This window comes from Mustela putorius, unplaced genomic scaffold, assembly GCF_011764305.1.
Source record: "Mustela putorius furo isolate JIRA1106 unplaced genomic scaffold, ASM1176430v1.1 tig00003845_pilon_pilon_pilon, whole genome shotgun sequence".
Lineage (NCBI taxonomy): Eukaryota > Metazoa > Chordata > Mammalia > Carnivora > Mustelidae > Mustela > Mustela putorius.
This window is the reverse complement of record NW_025421998.1, coordinates 20,889,248-20,909,113: the sequence shown is the minus strand read 5'-3', so window position 1 is coordinate 20,909,113 and position 19,866 is coordinate 20,889,248. Positions and strand designations below refer to the sequence as shown.

Genomic DNA, 19,866 nt, shown 5'->3' with positions numbered 1-19,866 from the left:
TGTATATTGTTGCTGTGTGTACACCCAAGTCTGTCTGTTCTTTCAGCAAGTTAATGTCCTAGCTGAAGCCCTTGGCCCTCTGTATTTAGTTAGAGGCTCTACAATGTCCCAAGGAAGCCAAGGTCCTGCCTCTATTATTTCCCTTGGCAGCCAAGGTCCTGTCTTTATCCTGGAAAACCATTTCCTCCACGAGCCTATTTTTCTGTGTTAGGCAAAAGTGAGAATACTCCAAAGGAGTTCTATAAATGGCTGATAAGTGTGTGTTCAACATCATTAGTCATTAGAGAAATGCAAATCAAAACCAAAATTAGATACAACTTCCTACCCACTAGGTGGCTGTAATAAAAAAAGACAGTAGTAACAAGTGTTGGCAAGGATGCGGAGCCTTCATATACTGCCAGTGGGAATGCAAACTGGCGTGGCTGCTGGGGAGAACATGTTTTTGTTTCTCAACATGTTGGACATGGAGTCACCATATGACCCAGCGATCCCACTGGTAGGCGTACACGGGGGAGGAAGTAGAGATCAGCGCACCTGAACAGAGTGGACCCACGGGTGACACCCATGACATCCAGATAAGAGCTAGAGAAAAAGTAGGCTCCAGAGAGGAGGCCTGAAATTTGGTACCAGGAATGTGAATGAATTACTTATGGCGAGGGGCTTTTATTAAAGGGATGGGTAGTCTGCCAGGGGATCCCTCCTCTGAAGGAGATCCTCATGAAGAAGACACTGAACTATGAACAAAAGAAGGAGGTTGAATTTTGGGGTGGAAATGAGAGGATGACTCTTAGAAACTTCTCTGTACAACTGACTCATTTCACAGGTGGAAGGACTGCCACTCAAGGAGGGGGCCGCGATAGCTTCTTAGTTGAGAACTGGCTCTAGAACTGTTATCTCCTGCTGGAGCTGATGTGTTATTGAGAACCCGAGTTGTCTTGAATAGCAGGTAAAGGCTGGAAGACCACTGATTTGGCAGCGAGCTTGGAGTTCTTAATTTAGGCATTCCAGACCTTTTGGTAGAAAATTCCTTCGGTGATTATAATTAACACTAGGAATTTGTAGGACACTAAATGACTGTGACATTTTGGGATTTTTAGGTAACATTAATCTACCCTCGAAAGAATATTTACTTATTTACTGTCACCTAGTCTTCCCTACTTCTAAATTTCTTACAAAATGCTGGGGTCTGAATACTGGAATGAGAGGAGAAAGTGTCTGGACCACAGGTTATGACCCCAAACAAATGTGATAAAGGTAAGGTGTCCTTTTAAAGTGACCTAGATCCTACAAGATACCTCCCTGGAACTCTGGTGGAAAGCACATAACAGAGTTAGCAACAGAAGAATTTAAACAGGCCATCCCACGTGGCCTTTCTTCCTTCCTGGTTCAGCCACCGACTATATGTCTATGGGGAAAGTAACATAACTTCTCTGTGTCTTAGTCCTCATCTGAAAAGGTTAACATTGAGACCTCAAAGTTAAAGAGAACTTGAGACACATATCAACCAATTATATTGATTTATATTCTAACTTGAAAAAAATGATAAAATGTTTTATGAGACAAACAGGGACATGTGAATACTGAAGACTAAGTAAATATTGAGTAAGAAAATATTGAATAAGAAACTCATTTATTTTTAGGTGGGATATTGATATCATAATTATATTTTTTAAAGTCCTCTTTTAGAGCTGCATACTAAAATATCTGCAGTTGAAATGATCTGATTGGGGACTGCTTCAAAATAGGGGTTCCAGGGCGCCTGGGTGGCCCAGTGGGTTCAGCCTCTGCCTTCAGCTCAGGTCATGATCTCAGGGTCCTGGGATCGAGTCCCGCACTGGGCTCTCTGCTCAGTGGAAAGCCTGCTTCCCCCTCTCTCTCTGCCTGCCTCTCTGCCTACTTGTGATTTCTCTCTGTGTGTCAAATCAATAAATAAAATCTTAAAAAAAAAAAGGGGGTTCCAGAGTGAGTGGTGCTATTGAAGAGACAAGACTGGTCATAAATTAATAACAGTTGAAGCTGGGTGATGATTATATTGAAATATAGTTTGTTATTTTCTAAAATTTTGTAATTTTAAATAGATAAATGTGAGCCAAAAATAATCTGTGGTCCCTTGAAATGCGAGAGTAAAATTTTGATTTGATTACAAAGAAAGGAAAACAGTTATCCTCATTTTAGTAAAATAAGGAATTATTATTTTTGCTGATAATTATAATTAGTAATGATAATTTTAAAAACTATAGTGTTCTGAGTAGGCCTACTGAGAGCATCAAATACAATGGACTCTCCTTCAAATAAAAGGAATTTCCTATAATTTTTAAAATGCCTTCTCAATGAAGAATGACTTATATTTAATTATTAAAGCAATCTTAAGAATTCATACATAGCAATATGTACAAAGCACAGCCAAACCTCAAATTTTCCTAACAAAACTTTGGCAAAAAGGTTGACAACTGAGAAAGCTTAGCTGGAATGCAGAATTTCTATACGCAGTTTTATTCTCCATTGTAGTGGAAATGGAAATAGGTTTTATTTATCTTCACATAATGTGAAAGTATTAATATATTCAGTATGTGAAAGTCTATAGTACCATGGTTTATACCAGACAAAATTATTTTATGTTCTGTTGTACTGAAAGACCAACACGAATTTGGTAAAGTAATAGCAATGGTATTCAAAGTATCAAAATGATGCATGAGAAAATGGATATAGAAGAGAAGTCCATGGCTTCCTTGACTTGACTGAAAATTTTTAACAAGATGTTCAGTAATATGAATGCTTTCAAAAAGTCTTTTAAAAGATAACTGGGAAATTGGAAGTGACAATGGAGATAAATAGTACTGAGGCAAGTTTTAAGAATCTGTCCTTTAAAAAATGAACTTGTAATTCCTTGGAATATCTCTCCATGACAAACCCTATAAATACTATATGTAGTCATTTGGTTTTCTTAGCATAAGATCCTTTCTTTGCCTATAGTTGGGATTATCATGGAAGAATATCCTCCCTCCTTAAATCTGTTTACCTAAAAAGAGGACAACCCAATCCTATTCCATTATCCCAAACCTTCCACAGTCTTTTTGCTGTTTCTGGTGCTTATCACTTCTGTAAACTGCAAACGTTAAGCAGTGTCCATGCTGTGGCTAAAACCACCTGGCTTCCAAAGCGTTACAGTTAATCTTTAAAGACAATGGTATCAGCCAGGTCATTAGGGCCAGTAGGAGGGAATGGATCATCTTCAAACTGTGACTTAAAATAGCCAAGTCACACCTGAGCCTTCCAGTGGCAGCACCTCCCTCCCCGCCACCTTTCTCAGTGGATTTGAATTACCTGTCCTTCCAATGACCCACCCTGGTTCTCAGATGACATTTCAAGAACCCATGCTACTTGAGCCACCTGTTAATTTTAGATCCGGGATTAGTGAGTAGGAGGAGGCACATTCAGATTACGGGCTGTGAAATTGATTTTAGCATCTCTGCATTTTTTTTCAGCGTCTCTCAAGATACCCCGCCTTCTTCCCTCCTATTTCTTCCAGGACCATATTTCCTAGGTAAGCAATAAAAATGTAGGACTAATATAGTGGGTAAGCCCATGGGCTCTGGGACCAGACAAGCTGTATTTATTTTCAGTATCTTTTGAAGGTCAGTGACTATCTCCTTGCTGAAAAATCTAGCAAATTTACTGTGAAACTTTTTTCTTCTTTAGTCCCAGAAGCATACGTCACAGGTGGTGACTTATTCCTCCGTGATACTCTATTCTCGCTTGCATACGGATGCCATGCTCTTGTGATTCTTCCTCTGCCTCCCTAACTGTATCCTCACGGTCTCTTTAATAACCATTTCCACTCCTTCTGCCATTAAATTTACAGGTCCTTTCTTTTCTTTTTAAATGCTCTCCTGTGGAGGGCTGACAGTTTTATGACACTGCCTATCACCTCTGTGCTCCTGCCTCCAAAGCTGATCACCTTTCCCTGGGCTCCGACCTTCCCATCTCTGTCAGATGGATGCCTTCATTTGTATTTCCAGCCATCGCATTGAATTCAGCTTCATTTGGTTAAGTTTGTCACACTGTCCCTCCTGGAGTCAACTGTAGCTTTCTCCCTGCTCTCTCCGGCTTCAAACTCCAGAGTCATCTCTTGATGTGTGCGGTGGAGAAGCAGCTAGTGAGTTTTGTCAGTTCTTTCCTTGAAATGTCCTGTAATATCCATCTCATCCCCTTCTTGTTAGCTGTAGCCCAGACCCTTGTTACTTCACATAAGTCATGATCACAACACCTTTGCCACCTTCTCTTACGTAAGAGAATTGTTTTCCTTGGAAGAACATTCTCCATTTCAAAACCCACCACAGTTTATTTTCCCATCAAGTCTAAACTCCTCTGCTTTGCTTCAGTGCTTGTAAGTTCAGCCAGCTCCACGAACAAACAACTTTCCACAGCTTCCAGGTATGAGCTCTCCGCCTTCATCAGCAACTCCTGGGCGCTTGCCAGGCCCTTATGTCCTGTTCACATTGTTTCCCTTGTTTAGAATGTTCTTCTCCTTACCCACCTAATAATTCCTAGCCATCCTTTGAGGAGAGCGCCCATCTTTTCCACAACCCCCCCTCTAAGTCTGCATTCAACACTGTCGCCCATCTCTCAGTATCTATGGCATCCCTAGCCCATTCCTCATTGAAGCTCTCAATTACATACGGCACATTTTATTTTTAAGTTGTTAATTTTTCCCCAATCAGATGGTAACCTGCTTCAGGGCAGGAACTTAAGACAGTGTCTGACCATTACCATTGGCTTCTCTTGTTAAGCGAGCTTAGGAAGACTTCTTAATCTGACTGAAGATAAAGCCTGATAATCCCGAGTGTGATCATGTAGTCAATGTATAAATATAATGATGATCTATGTAATATAAATGTTCACAATGTCCCAAGCTCATCCTTGCACATTTATTCGAGTTTTTATATGGCAAAAAGTCTCTTCACTTTTCATATGAGGACCCTACAGCTTTGGGACATGGAATGACTTCTTTAAAAGCTCACAGGGCTGAAAAGCCAGAGTCTCCACTAAACCACAATGATCTCCATTCATTTTTTAAAAATTTCCAGTAAGATCTAACTGAACCAGTATATATGGGAATGATAGAGATGAGGATTCTAGCCCTCTCAGTTTATTTAGATAGAAACGTCTAGGGCAGAGTGTGATGTGACTTGTGATCAATCTCAGTGCTCCCTGCCCAGTGAAATGCACGAGCATCCATTCAGTTCAACTCAGAAACCAGAGTCATCTTCAACATTGGCCCTGGCCTCATCTTCTTATGTCCACTTCACCATGAAACTCAGTTTTGCTTCTATTTCTCTTGAATTTCTCTACTTCCCTTCATGTCTCTAGCACCTTAGTCCAAGCTACCAGCGCTCACTGCCTCTTCAAGAGTCTCCTTCCAGGAACTCTTATCATCCCCAATTTGTCTTCCAATTAGAATAAGCTTTTCTGGTGCAAATCTGAGCAGCAACAGTGTCCCTCTATTCCCAAGCACTTTAGTAGGTTTTTAAGCACCTACCTATATGACATATTCCCAAATTGTTTAAAAAATTTTTTTCAAGATTTTATTTATTTGAGAGAGAGCACAGAGGGAGAGGAAGAGAGCACAGAGGGAGAGGAAGAGAGCACAGAGAGAGAGAGAGAGAGAAGCAGATGCCTCATTGAGCAGAGAGAACAGAATAGGCAGAGAGCATGATGATGTGGGGCTCGATCCCAGGACCCTGGGATCATGACCTGAGCTGAAGGCAGACACTTAACTGACTGAGCCACCCAGGCATCCTTGACATACCCCCAAATCTTCAGTATGACGTGCAATACTCTTCATGGTCTGACTCCATCTCACTCCACTTTCTCTCTAGGTCAGATCCATTCTTTCAGTATCTCAGATATGCCTGCTACCTCCTACCATAGGCTGTCTTCCTTGTCTGGAACACTGCTCTAACTTCAATTATGCTTTCCTCCAAAGGGTGTCCCTTGACTTTGCTGATTAAGACAAATCTCCCTAGGACACATAATCTCTCAGCATCATGCAACTGTCCCACATCACCTACTGCAGTTGAATTTTTTATTTACTTCTGCGATTACTTGTGATTTCTCTCCCACTGCATGTAAAGTTTGTTGAGGCAGGGATAAGTTCAGCCCCTCGTACAGACCTAGCATATAAATGTTTCAAAAATATTCATTTAATGGATGACTAAATGAAGGAAGAATCTCCATTGTTGACTACTGGCCATTTTAGACTGGGTAGGGGTTTGATGTCAGTTTGTGGATACCAACAAACATCTACAACTACATTATGCACGGTGCAAGAGTCTCAGTTGACTCTTATTACTGCTCTGCCAACAATACGGGGATCCTAGCCTTGTCTTTCTACCATAACTGAGTGAGCGGACAGATCTACCATCGGCACATTGTCATGGTCACTCCTCACCCCTACTTAACACAAAGTTTCAAGTCTTCAGCCTCGTTTTTGTTTACAGCAAAGAGCTACAAACTGAAATTCTCAATTCTGTCCTAGTGACCATGCAAGCACAGATGTCTCAATACTTTGCAGATGTTGAGGCTGTAAGTTCAGCTCAAAACACAGAAATGCCATATTGAAAAAGTAATAGGATACTAAGAGCACGTATAGTTGAGATACACTAACTTGTGTTTGAGACAAAGTGCTCCGAGCCTCGCACATTGTTCCAATGATCTTTGGCATATGGCAGAGCATAGTAAGAGGTGGGTCTGGCTTGGGCTCTATGCATGTGCATTTCTTTCAGAATCACCCAGAGGGCCTACTGTAAGGCAGTAAGGCCATTGTACAACAAGGGCTTTGAGGGTAGCATGATAAGCAAACTGCATATTTTCAATATGATAACAAGAAGAAATGGATGCTCACCAGATTTTTTAAATGTCACTCAAAAGGGTCAAAATTCTTATGGGTATGTGCAAAAGACAATTAAAATACAGATTTAAAGATGAGGAATAATTACCTTTCTTGAGTAGAAGACTCAAGGGTATAATGACTAGCTGGAATAAATCTTAGAATGTCATTTATTTGCAAAATGCTACCAAGTAGCTGGGTAATAATTCACAGAATTCATAAAGCCTTAGAAGACTACTGCCTTAATAGAGTTTTTTTTTCTATTTTACTTATTAAGATCGCCTTAATAATTCATGCACGGCAATACCTTTAATGAGCAACAAAATCTCACGTATCTCATTTAAACTTGGCAACTCTACTGACAGCTAATATAGTCTTGTACCTCTGAGCCAGCAATTGTAGGAGCCCTTGGCTGTTAGTAACCACAACCAGTCCATTTATGATAATCCCAAGAAAAGTTATGTCCTAGATGAATAGTTGAATTTTATGATCATTTGCTAGGAAGATTTATTCATTTTTCATTTGTGGGGAGCCCAAACTGTACCTTCTATTCCACAGAAGCTTTGCTTCTCTCTTAATGGCAACAAATGATTACCATTTTGCATTTTTTTTTTGGAGGTAATGGGAATTACTATCAAGATTTTAAAGCTTCCCTATGATTAGTACCTACTTAGCGAAAAGGGAGTGTCGTTAGCCCTATCCCTTAGGCAAGGTGAAGTCTCTGTTTTACCCAAATAAAGCATTTACCAGGCACTTTTATGAAGACACCGTCATTTCTTAGAGGCACCATGCATGATGTAGTCATCATTGTTTTCCATAGAAAAAGAATGCTCCAGGCAATAATTCTCAAGATACTCTTAAAAATACAATTTCAAAAGCAGACAATAATTCTAATATACATTTATTTGCTCTATCTATTTGATTTGACACTACTCACTATTGTCTCTACAGTAGTCAGACTGAACAGAAAGTAGACTCCATTTAAATCTATTCTGTATTTAATGTGACTCCTTTAAATTTAAGTGAATCAAGCTGGCAATTCTCACTGATTCAGCCACTATTTTCTTGGATATGCCATTTTTTCAAAATATGTTAAGTAAAAGTCAGTATAGACCTGGCTTTTGGGATATCACAGAACCATGTCACCACAAAAACTGGTTTCTACTTCGCTTTTCTATTTTTATTTTTTTTAAGAAAATAAACTTTAAAATTATTTACTTATTTAAGTAATCTCTACACCTAATGTGCGACTCAAGCTCATGTCCCTGAGATCAAGAGTTGCATGTTCTTCTAGCCAAGCCAGGTAGGCACCCTGTTTTTTTTAAATTCTCTTTCTTTCTTTCCTTTCCCCCCCCCCTTTTGTTCTTACCATAGCACATTCCCTCCCCAGCTGAGCTCTATGCCCAATGTGGGGCTTGAACTCATGACCCCAAGATCTAGAGTCACATGTACCACTGATTGAGGCAGACAGGTACCCCCTATTTTGCTCATTTTTTAAAAAAGTAAACTCTGTGCCTAATGTGGGGCTCAAACTCACAACTCTGAGATCAAGAGTCACATGCTCTACAGACTGAGGCAGCCAGGTGCCCCTGTTTTGGTTAGTAATTCATGCCTGGCAATACCATCACCAAGGAACAAATTGCATGTATATCATTCAAACGTGTTGTCTTAAAATCCAGCATGTCAAATAATATCAAATGGGGTTCACTACATGCAGAAGCACCCATACCTGGTATAAGGAGGAAGAGGTAGAGTGATTCTGGTCCATTTGTTGAATGTGTCTGACACCAGGATCCGCTGCAGGTGATAGCGGCTGCACTCAACACTGGTAGGTAGACAGTCCCTTACCAATGGGTGCCATGATAATCCAAGATCTACTGAGTATTCCAATTCAATAGCTGGAACAGAAAATGTTATTCTGCATAGAAATACATGTACGTAGACCCAGGAACCATAATTACTTATGTTTTCTTATGTTTTAATTCAAATGTCAATTTGATTTTCCTCTGTATTTATGTTTCCTATTTTGAAATATTTCTTGGTTTTATTTTTCCTTCTATATAATGCTAGTTACTAATTTTTACTTACCAGATTAAAATCATTTTTCTTTCAAGGGGCTAGGATCAAGTGAAACATAAAATAAAATTTCCTGAATCACTCTGTATACTGAGAAGCTTTCTAATCATAACAAAACCATTGCTCATATGTAGGTAAGCAATAGTAATGGTAGTTATATATATACTTACTGTGTGTGTGTGTGTGTGTATATATATATATATATAGTATATTGTATATAAATAGTTAAGGTATGTTATGAAATTATAAAATTATATGTATATATACTATAACAACTATGTCTGTTTATTTCATGGTTAACTTGCAAGTACAAACATAGTAACCATACTTTTTAATGATTACCTTTACATAGCTTAAAAAAATTGATCTACTTTCTCAAAATTTGACCATTCCACAGGGACCCTGACTAACAATGCCAATTTTGCTCCTGCTATAGGTAAAGCTTCTTAGAAATAGCAAAATCCCTCGTGCTCACATATCCTGCTGTACGGTATGAGGGAAGGTACTGGGGAATCAGAGAGGTATAAGGAGGTAGCCAAGCATGCAGTCAGGCTGTGGGTCTAGGAAAAGCAGTTTCTTTCTGTTTTGTCTGAAAAATCCAACTTAGAACCTATGTTTTGTATTCCTCTTGATTCCCTGCTTCAGTCTCTGTCAAAACTACTCGAGCCCCGACTTCTGTCTTGAAATTGCTTCCTCTAAGGTCATGATTCTCAAACGTGGCTGCACACTGAAATCACCTGGGTACCTTTAGAAAGCACTAATGCCAGGATCCCAGCCCCAGGGACTGTGATTTCACTCTCCTGGGGCACAGCCAAGGTGTTGGGAGCCATGCAGCTTCCCAGGTGATTCTCACGCACAGCCGGCGTGGGACCCCTCACTGCAGCACGGTCCCTAGCAACCCTTCTAGTGAAATACAGTGGTCCTGCTCAGACTTCATTGTTCTTGTCCTTCTTACAGTGATGGGCATTATTGATTATTCCTTGGTTCTTGAAACTTTCTTTTCTTTTGGAGGACATTATTCTGGATCTCCTGTCTTACTTTCCCTCTGACTCCCGTACTAACGAGCCCAGTTATGGGCATTCTTCCAAACTCCATTTCTGGCCTTCTATTCTCTGTGTATACTCCTCGGGCTTTAACTATTATCCCTGTGCCCAGAACTGCCAATTTTATGTCTCCAATTAATTTCCTTCATTCAATAAATGTTTACTCAGCCTGGCATCGCATCGGATGTTGGCATATTGTAATGCACAGTTTAGACAAAGTTCCTGCTTTCTATATTGTAAATCCTCTTTAGTCAAGGGCACCCCCACTTAAAGCTACTTGCACCCAAACTAAATAAAAACTCACCATTTCCCCCCATAAATAAACATCTCTTCTTAACTACCCAAGTCTTTCAATGGCCATACCTTTGGCACTGGTTTTCCGGGTTCAAAATCCAGAAATTATTTTAGAAATTTACTCTTCTCTCTTCTTTACTCTCTATATTCAAACTGGCACCTGGTTTTGAGACTTTTCTGCTTCTCTCCTTTGTGCTTGCATTGTCTCATTCAATTTTATCCATTCCAGTTTTCTTCCTGCCACACAGTGAAGACCGTATCACCTCCTACAGAGGTGACCACTGAGGTTCTTTATTAGGATTCTTCTCTTAGCTCCTGGGCTAATCTCCCTAAAACAGACCATGTCACTCGCCTGCCCTTGTGCCCTTTTATTCATGTCCTCGTCAAGCACAGATTCTAGTATGTGCCTTTCAAGGCTCTTCTTCCTTAGCTGCCAACTCTGCTTATCTACTTTCCTCTTCGATTGTATCATTCAGTTCAACCTTTCTCAAGAGGATGCACCAGCCTGCAGTAGAAAATACAGAGGACTGGACTTATGAGGGCAGAGCGTCAGTCCTGGTGCTGCTGTACGCCTACTGGGTCATAACTTACCTGAGTTCTCATTGCCTTCCCAAGCTATGGAGGAAGCAGGTATCTAAGACCCTAACGTCGTTTTCTATTTTCAAAAGCAGCACTCTTCTCTCCTCCACTAGATGCAAATATTGCCTGTTCAGGCTGTTCTGCTCATGGTTTTCCCTATGGATGAGGAGGACACCATCTCTGCTTCTTTGTTTATGCTGCAAGCTTGGGATGTCCTTTCTTCTCCATCCACCCTTCAAATCCATTCCAATCATCAATGCCCACTTGAGACTAAGCTTCTTTGTGAAATCTTCCCCAGATCCTTGGATTGGCCATCCATTGGTCATCTCACTCTCCTTTGAGCTTTCAGTACATTATGCTGTAGTACCAATGCATACAGCACTTGACTTCATCATCTACCGGACTCTAACTTTCTGATGTACCCCTCAGCTATACCTGTTGAAGACAGATGTGTACCTTATCCTTATTAAAGTTCCACCCCGTTGATGAATTTAGAGTTGACTGACTGAATCTGAGGTGGAAAGAGCACTTCTGGGATTCCCTCTAAGATATGTCCCTTAAGTTAAAACTAGGGTAAATCTGAAAAATGTGGATTTTGCAAGACCTTGGAAGTAACCAAATTTGTCAGATGTTGGCCCTCTGGAATCTAAAACAGAAAATAGTCCTTGTGGACATTCTAGTCTGGCTCTCCTGGAGGAAGAATGATACTTCCAGGAAGAAGTCTGGATCTTCTGGAGGTAAAAGACCAGAAGACCCTCAGAATCTGGACAGGTTTGCAAGTTACAGTGAAGGGCCCAAGTATGCAGTGATGTCAGTCTTTATACCTTCTAAGATAGGTGTGTCTATGTGTGTGTGTGCATGTGTGTGCGTGTGCACCCACATGCAAGGTATATGTGAGTGTGAATGAATGAATGTGCACAATTCAGAGGATGCACACTGGCCACAATGAAGGTGGCCTAGAATATGCTATGACCCAGAATGGCAAAAAGTGTAAAGTAAAATGGGGACAGCAAAATTTCACGATTCCTGGGATGATGGAAAGAAGACAGTAGCTGAACTAATCTAAAGCCCTATGAGTTAAAACACATGTATATACCAATTCATGTGTAAATCCTATTGCTGATGCTGGCATTCTCTATGTGACGAGAGTCCCTAATTCTGCAAGTCTGATGGTAAAAAAACAATCCGGATTTTCCAAAGGAGATAAATGAGGCATTATTCTTTATACGTAAAAAAGTCTTCAAATACATACACTTAAAGATAAGCTCACATTCTGATGCTTTAAAAAAGAAACTTCTAAAACTTGACGTATATACACCATTTTCAAGAACGCGATTATGGTTGGACTGATGCACGCTTCTGTTTTGCTTATAGACTTGTCAGAGGGGCGATGGATGACCATTTACACATGTCTGTCCCTCTCCCCGGAGATGGAATATTTACCGTAACAAGAGTCGGTGACCGAGCAGGAGGCGGCAAAGTCAATCTGTAGGAAGGAATCCTCGTTCACGGCAATGTCTGTGGTGACCACGTAGCGTGTGCTGGCCTTTTCGATGAAGACCAGGGCGTCACCGGTAGAGCCGCACACAGGCATCTTGGTGCCTCCTGGGTGCAGCAGCCATTTCCTACTATCCAGAGTCGTGAAATCATCCTCCAAGACTGTATTGCCAGAAATATTTCCTCCGATAAGAATCTGAAACGCATTTTTTTAAAAGAAAATGAATTTTCAATATGGTTTTGAGATATGAGAGAGTTTGGTGTTCTTGTTTGTATTTACCCGTTGGACTGCTCAACACTGGCATCACGCGGCGAGCCTCCTGTTGGGGGTCTTTCAGAATGCTTTTGTTTATGTGGCCTGCCTGCCCATCTGGCAAGAAGCGGCAGAAAACAAATCGAGGTATTGACAAAACCATTCACAGCCTTCGTGGGCCAAACTGTGCCTTTGGAAACTACACGCGCCCAAGCTGGGAAAGCAAAACTTGGCTTTATGTGTGATTATGTTCCATGTGAAATTTCTATTTAAGGACAGTTGTATCCTAAGGCATTTCAGTTCCAGGTCTTTGCCTGGATTCTACCGTTTGTTAACAGGTTCTTTTGAGTTCTCTTTCATATGCGGTTTATTATGTATGAAGATCCTTTAGAACTCTCCATAAGGATGTTAGGAAGATTTATTTATTTCTTCTTCAAAGGCTAGGAAAGAGGATTTGGAAATGACTGGATGTGGTACCATGGCTAATTTGCACATTTTCCCTTTCAGAGAATTATAACCTCACATCACGCTTGATAAAGTCCCTCTACCCATATGGCAGATTTCTCTATGCGCAGGACCTGGGCCTTCTGTTGTGCTGTTTGTTTTTATAGGCTCAGCTGACTGAAGGAAAAGAGAACGAAAGGAAGCTAAATGGCATATCTAATCTAGCTGTGTGGCCGTGGGCAAGTCCTTCAATGGTGGGTCCCGGGCTCCCTCGGCTGAGTGAGGGGGCTGGACCGAATGCGATCTAGGCTGCACGCGGCTCGAGTGCCAACAATTACAATAGATAATCTTGAATGGACTGACCTGGTCGATAACCCAGGGACTGTAGAAGTGACCGTTTTCAGACGGCTGCCACCAGCGGAGGCGAGTAGAAGCAGAGCGGGCTTTCAGGGGTATCTCCAGGGCGATATACCTGCCCACGTTGCTGGAGTTGCTGAAAAGGAACTCCTGAAGGAGACTCCATGACAGGCCACCATTGAGCGAATACTGAAGCAGCACAGGTTGGCTCCGGGGGTCAGGGACACCTTTACCACATCCCAGTCTCATGAAGAACTGCACAAATCTGACACGAGGAAGACTGACTGTAGATTTTTTTTTTTAACACACTTCAGTGACAAATTCACGCTATTTACAAAAGAAAAGCCCACAGGATCATGGCAGGTTGTTGGGGGGGGGGGTGGGCAGAGGAGTGCATGGCTTTAATGAATACGATGATTTAATCAATGTCCCGAGCAATCATTTCAAAGTCCAATTTTCCTTTTTAACATGAGGGAGTTAATAAAATGTGAAGTCTGGAAAAAGGCAACTCTGTACCAATTTTTGTATTTTGGCCCCCTCCACACAGATAAGTCTGAGGGAACTGAGCATTCACTGTCCCCTCTGGTTATCCTGTAAGAAGAAGGAAGGGCTCCAAGACTCTCCAAGCATGGGGCTGTGTATTGTTATCTATTTAAGATGAATCTGTCCTTAGTCTCTGAAACTGGAAGAATGTTATGAATGTAGTTTATGCCATTAATTGGCAAAACCATACACCTTCTGGTTTTACCAGCCGTTTTTCAGATCTCCAATTACTGCCTGGGGGAGACACATTTAAATGCAGCAGCTGTAGTGCCTTTTTGTGAAAGGCCAGGCATCTCTTGGAAGAGGTGTATCAAACTGGGCCTCTTTGCCATCCTTTGTGCCAGGGGCAGGGAAGCATGAGCGTGGGGTAGTGATGGGGGGGCTGTGTCAGCCTCTGACTATTGCCGGGTCTGGGATGGATGATACTGGCCATCAAGAACTGTGGCAGCCGGCCAAGGGCAGCCTTCCCAGCTGGCAGGGAGGTGGACAGAGTGGCAGCAACAAGCTGGGGTGCCAACGAAAACTAGATCACATGTTATCTTTGGCAGGCAAGCTGCTGGTGCTTGGTCTGGCCTCCGTGCTAGCCTGTAATGCGGAATAAATTTCATGTGTAACCCAACACACACGCCCAATTATGTATGCATGTCAAACACAGGAAGCATATTGGGACTTATAATAAAAGTTATCAGTTCCATATATAAAGCCATGCACTCTTTATGGGTTCCTCCCCTCCCCCATCCCATTAACTAGGCATTCATTTATCTTATAACCCTGAGAAAATTGGGATTTTACATGGAGCATTTTGAGGTCAATGTATGCAAATCCTACACAGCATGCTACTGAGATGAGATAAATAATGGAGCTTTTAACATTGGATTAATGAAAAAAAAAATACATAGTTAGTGCCTAGTGAATGTCGATATCTATAAAAATAATAACCATTTACAGAAAAAAAATCTTTTGGTCTATTGTCTACTTGTATCAGGGAATGTTTGTAGATTAATTTAGTTATGGATAAATCCACATCAGAATTATTTAGAAAAATCCAGTAATTTCTAAATTAGAGAACTCTGCAGCCAATGATAAATCTGAAATAAAGAGCATCAGATTAAACTATGTGCATTAAAATAGGTTGAAGAGAAAAAAAATTTTGCTTTCTATTACTGTAAAATTATTATCTCACAGAATTGTTTTTTTATGGAGCATGGTCAAATTAATAATTCAATAAATAAATGATTTAGGTGAAAGAGGAAGATACATATGTTAAGATCTATTTTAAGATACTCGGAAATGTTTTAAAAAACCCAAAACACGACTTCTTTTTTCACTTGCAAAAATAGGTCAGGGTTCCATTTTACACATGTTCAGTGGTCTTCTTTATTTTCCTGACTAAGTTTTTGGCTCGTCAAATGATCAAGGGATACACATCTTGACAGGACATAATCCTCTGAGCCAGTTTAAAATGTTTGTTTCTGAGAGGCTGTGCTCAAATCAGAAAATGAGTGCCTAGAAAGCATGAGCAAATCATTGGAAAGAAATGGTTATTAAGAATAAGACCACACTTCAAATATTCTTAACTTAAATTGCCAATGGACAGAAAATTAATGGTTGGTAATTTGAGGATGTATTGTATTTCAATTAAGCTTTCTATTAAGCATGTAGATAACTTTCCACATCATTCAAGTGCCCAGACAAAGTATTCTCTAGAAGGTGGATGAAAAAGATGCAACATTATTTTCTTGAAGTGAAAGGAAGCAAACCATTGTCATTTCCTAGAAACCACCTTGTAAATATCACCGATCTTATATTAACTTTTGTCTGTTTAGCTATGTTTCATTTCTGATCTAGCTTATTTCACCAAGCTCTCTCGGTTTTAGGATCAGAATTAAATGAATTGTGTCTTAATGGAGTCTTAGATAAGAGAGAGGCTCAGCATTTCCAGCGGAAGGCCTTGTCCTTGAGATGTTGGCTTCTTTCTGATTTGATTATGTTCTGTTACTGTACATCACAATGTGGTTTCTCAACAGCATCTAAAAACGTTTACCTAGCATGTGATAAATCCAGATCTCTTGTCATCAACATGCGCAAGCCATCTTCATTGAAAAAGAGGTTGTTTCCGCTGGAAAGGATTCCACACTTCCGAGAAGGCTTTCCACCACTCATTAGTAAGAATCTATCGGATTCTAGCTGACCTGAAAAAAGTGGTAAGGGTGATTTACCTATGACCCCAAAGACAGTCATACTCTTTTTTTTTAAAGGAATGAGGTAAAACTGCTTTGGGCAGTTTTAAAATACAAAGCCATGAATACTATTTATGTAAAGTCACGTATTTTGGGAGAAGAGGTCTCTTCAACAGTTCAGCTTTCTGAATTCTTTAACCTAAGGGGCCACAAGACAGAAGGGGGGGTGGGGCTTTTCCCGAGTAGCTATGGTCCAGCCAGATGGGTCCTTCGCTCAGCTTTCCTACAGTGCAAAAAATGACACTGGCTAGTCAGAGAGTGATTCAGGCCAAAAGTAAGAGAGGGTAATTTATGTAGCTTTTCCACTGGCCTCTTCATTCTGTCTTTGCTACTCTGAGGACCGTGTCTGGCACGTATTATAAAATATTTTAAAAAACCACAGTTTTAATGGAAGAAATTACAGAGTAATTTAATATTTTCTATTAAATAATGTCTTTCAAAACCAGCTCACAAATCTCTCCAGATACTTACCTTAGATCTAGGGTTTTCTTCTTCTTTTTTTTTTTTATTCTGGTAAGATGTACACAATACAAAATTGGGTCATTTTCAACATTTTAAAGTGAACAACTTGGTGGGATTTAGTACATTCATATTCATGCTGTGCAACCATCACCACTACCTAGTTCTAGAAGCTTTTCATCACCCATGAGGGAAACCTTATACCCATTAAGCGGCCACTCCTCTTCTCCCTCTCACCCAGCCCCAGGCAACAGCTGATCGGCCTTCTGTCTCTATGGATTTGCCTACTTTGGATGTTCTATGATCGTATGACATTTAGCCTTTTGTGTCTGACTTCTTTCACCTGGCATGTTTTCAAGGTTCATCCGCCTTGTGGCATGAATCAGGATTTCATTCCTTCTTATGGCTGCATCACACTCCACTGTGTTGATATACCTAAATCTAATATTAAATTGTACCTTGAAACCATAAGTCTATTATAACAATTGTATAAACAACTTGGGAAAAAGAAAGAAAAAGAAAAAGAAAAGAAATCTTTTCGGGAAAAAGAAAGAAATCTTCTGATCCCACTATCCTAACATGCATAGTTATTACAGTTGTTTAGACTTTCTCTTATGAGAATGGTTTCCCATTGTTTTATCAGAGTACATATCCATATACATATCTATATCTATAACATCATCAGACATAATGATGTGAGATTCTAGAATATAAAACTGAGGTACAGAAAGTGATGAGAGGCTGCTCAATGAGTTGATGATGAGTGACTCCTATCTAGGATTAACTCTCTAGAGATAGTTTTTTAAAATTATCATCAATCAGCGATTCCATGTGATAGAAAAGTGGTGAACAGATTTATTTCCCTCAAGCATGGCCTGACTCATTCTCACTGCATTGCTTTGAACACAGAACCCCATATAATTCAGAACTAAATGAAGCCATGGGTGGTCCCAATTGTAAGGCTAAATAATGGAATGTTAAAATGGGATTCGTGATTACTTCTGTATTACAAATTACATTTAATACGTAAGTTCTTTCACAAAGCTACCTAGGTTTTATTTTAAAAGATTACCTTCAAAATCATCCTTGAGAAAATCAGGATTTTTGGTGCTTATTTTACAGGTGGGACCTGAGTAGCCGGGATCGCATATACACTTGGTTCCATTGATACAACTCCCATGTCCACTGCACATCTCTTCACATTGGGGACCAATATAGACATTATCAATGGCCCATGTCACTGGCTGAGAGCCAGCGGGGTAAAATCCTTGGTACCATCTGAAACGCACAGATCTGGAAAAGAGGCACAAGGCTTTTAAAATTGAATCAACATAACAACACAGCTTCAAAGTAAGGCCATCCAATCAAGGAGCAGTGGGCAGTTACTACCTCTGCACCACACTCAAGAAGTAGAAAACACAATTTGACATCTCAAGAACACAAACTCTGTTCCTCAATCTCCAAGATAATTGCCAGTTTATGTTCCTGTTTCCTGTAAGCCCTTCCCAATCCTATCGTTGGGTCAAACTCCACCTGACCCTCCACCTTTTTCAATACTGACTTCTTTGGTGATGCTTCCTCCATTCTGACTATCTACACTCTGTATAACTCATTTTTTCTTCATAAATTGAGGAAAAATTCACGTTATACAAAAGTAAGCATTAACCATTTAAAGAGTACAATGGGGTGGGAGTCATCCCATTCAGTGTTTAGCAAACCACCACCTCAATCAAGTTCCAAGACATTTTCATCACCCCAAAAGAAAACCTTGTGTCTATTAAGCAGTTACTCCCCATACCATCCTAGTTCCAGCCCTCAACAACCATGAATTAATTTTATTTCCAAGTATATTGCCCTATCATCTTGTGGATGACAGCTTCTTGAAAATAATCTACATATTTAGGTAGTCATCCAAAAAATTTTAGTATATTTTATCAGACATAAAACTCAATTCAAAGAAGACAGATTTAGTTTTGAGGGGATGGATACAGAGACGGCATGCACATTCATTTTTGCACCCTATCAATGTGTCCCATTTCCAGTGATCATAGAAACCAAATTCAGAATAATTTTTTGAGAAACAGGAATTAGGAGTCAATTTTGGAATTATTTACTAGGCTTCTAAAGCTTAGTAGATAGTAAAGCAGAGGGAGTCAAGTTCCCACATATAATTTTAACCCAAATTTCATTGTTTATCTCAAGACTCCAACCATACTGAGCTGCTGCCAAAATGCCAGTTCATAATTACATTTTATTTTCAAATACTTGTCAGAGTTTATAGTCTTGGCAAGAAGCACTTTCTACCCTTTGAACTTTCAGACTGCTGAGCTGAGGGAAATGGCTAGAGTTTTCCTTTGAACAAAAGCCTACATGGATTTTTTTGAACTTCTTATTTATTCAAATGTTCTGAATACAAATGAACCACGTTGGTTGGATATTTATTATTGTTCACCTGTCTTGACACAGAAACCGCAAGCACTATGATAAATGGGCTGAAGGGTCTGGTTTCACTGCACTTCCCTTCTGCTGAAATCTTATTCTGAAAATTTCCCGCTGCCACCCTCCCTGGTGAGTGTCAGCGTCTGCTCTCCCAAGCCAGTGGTATTCAAAAGGATCTGTTTTTTAAACACAAACTTAAAATTTCAAGCACACAACAGTGCTTTCTTTAGACAGAGGTTTTGGTTGACTCATTATGAAACTGTATAAAGCAAAAGCAATTAGGAAGTTTTACAGACAAAAAGACTCCTAGTTTTATTCATGTCACACAAGGTGACATGAATAAAACTCAATGGAAGCTCAATACTTCATGCTTCAAATGTGACTTGACTAGATGTGGAGGCAAATATGGTCTGTTTCGCACCTGAAAACATTTCTGATGCTTTTTTGGTACCTGGCATACAATAAGTGCACAGAAAAGGGTAATTTAAACATGGTTATATATATATTTTTTAGCATCTAGCTTGTACTGTCACTATGGGCCATGTTGAATACAAACCAAGCAATGGTTCACTGAGTTGGAGAAAATTTAACTTTTGCCTTCCAGCAATTCATGCTTGTGTGGGTTTTAAGAAGAGTGCTAATTCTCTTCCTGAAACAAGGACCAGATAACACTATTAAGGCAAATTCTTCTCTTCGCAGAAATGGTTGAAGGCAGCTGGGAAGGTAATTTCATACCATTCTCAGAATGGACAT

General features: G+C 40.1%; 1 protein-coding gene across 3 annotated transcripts in view; it reads right to left on the bottom strand.

Annotated features, from left to right (window-relative positions):
* Nucleotides 1-19,866, bottom strand: part of RELN (reelin) — a 495,439-nt gene that overhangs the window by 52,293 nt on the left and 423,280 nt on the right. For all 3 annotated transcript variants that reach the window (XM_004739578.3, XM_004739579.3, XM_045089693.1), the window contains exons 42-46: nucleotides 17,747-17,967; nucleotides 16,020-16,167; nucleotides 13,439-13,697; nucleotides 12,325-12,574; nucleotides 8,619-8,787 (exon numbers count right to left, since the gene is read on the bottom strand). In XM_004739578.3, the coding sequence (XP_004739635.2) occupies nucleotides 8,619-8,787; nucleotides 12,325-12,574; nucleotides 13,439-13,697; nucleotides 16,020-16,167; nucleotides 17,747-17,967 (1,047 nt within the window). The remainder of the gene's footprint in view (nucleotides 1-8,618; nucleotides 8,788-12,324; nucleotides 12,575-13,438; nucleotides 13,698-16,019; nucleotides 16,168-17,746; nucleotides 17,968-19,866) is intronic.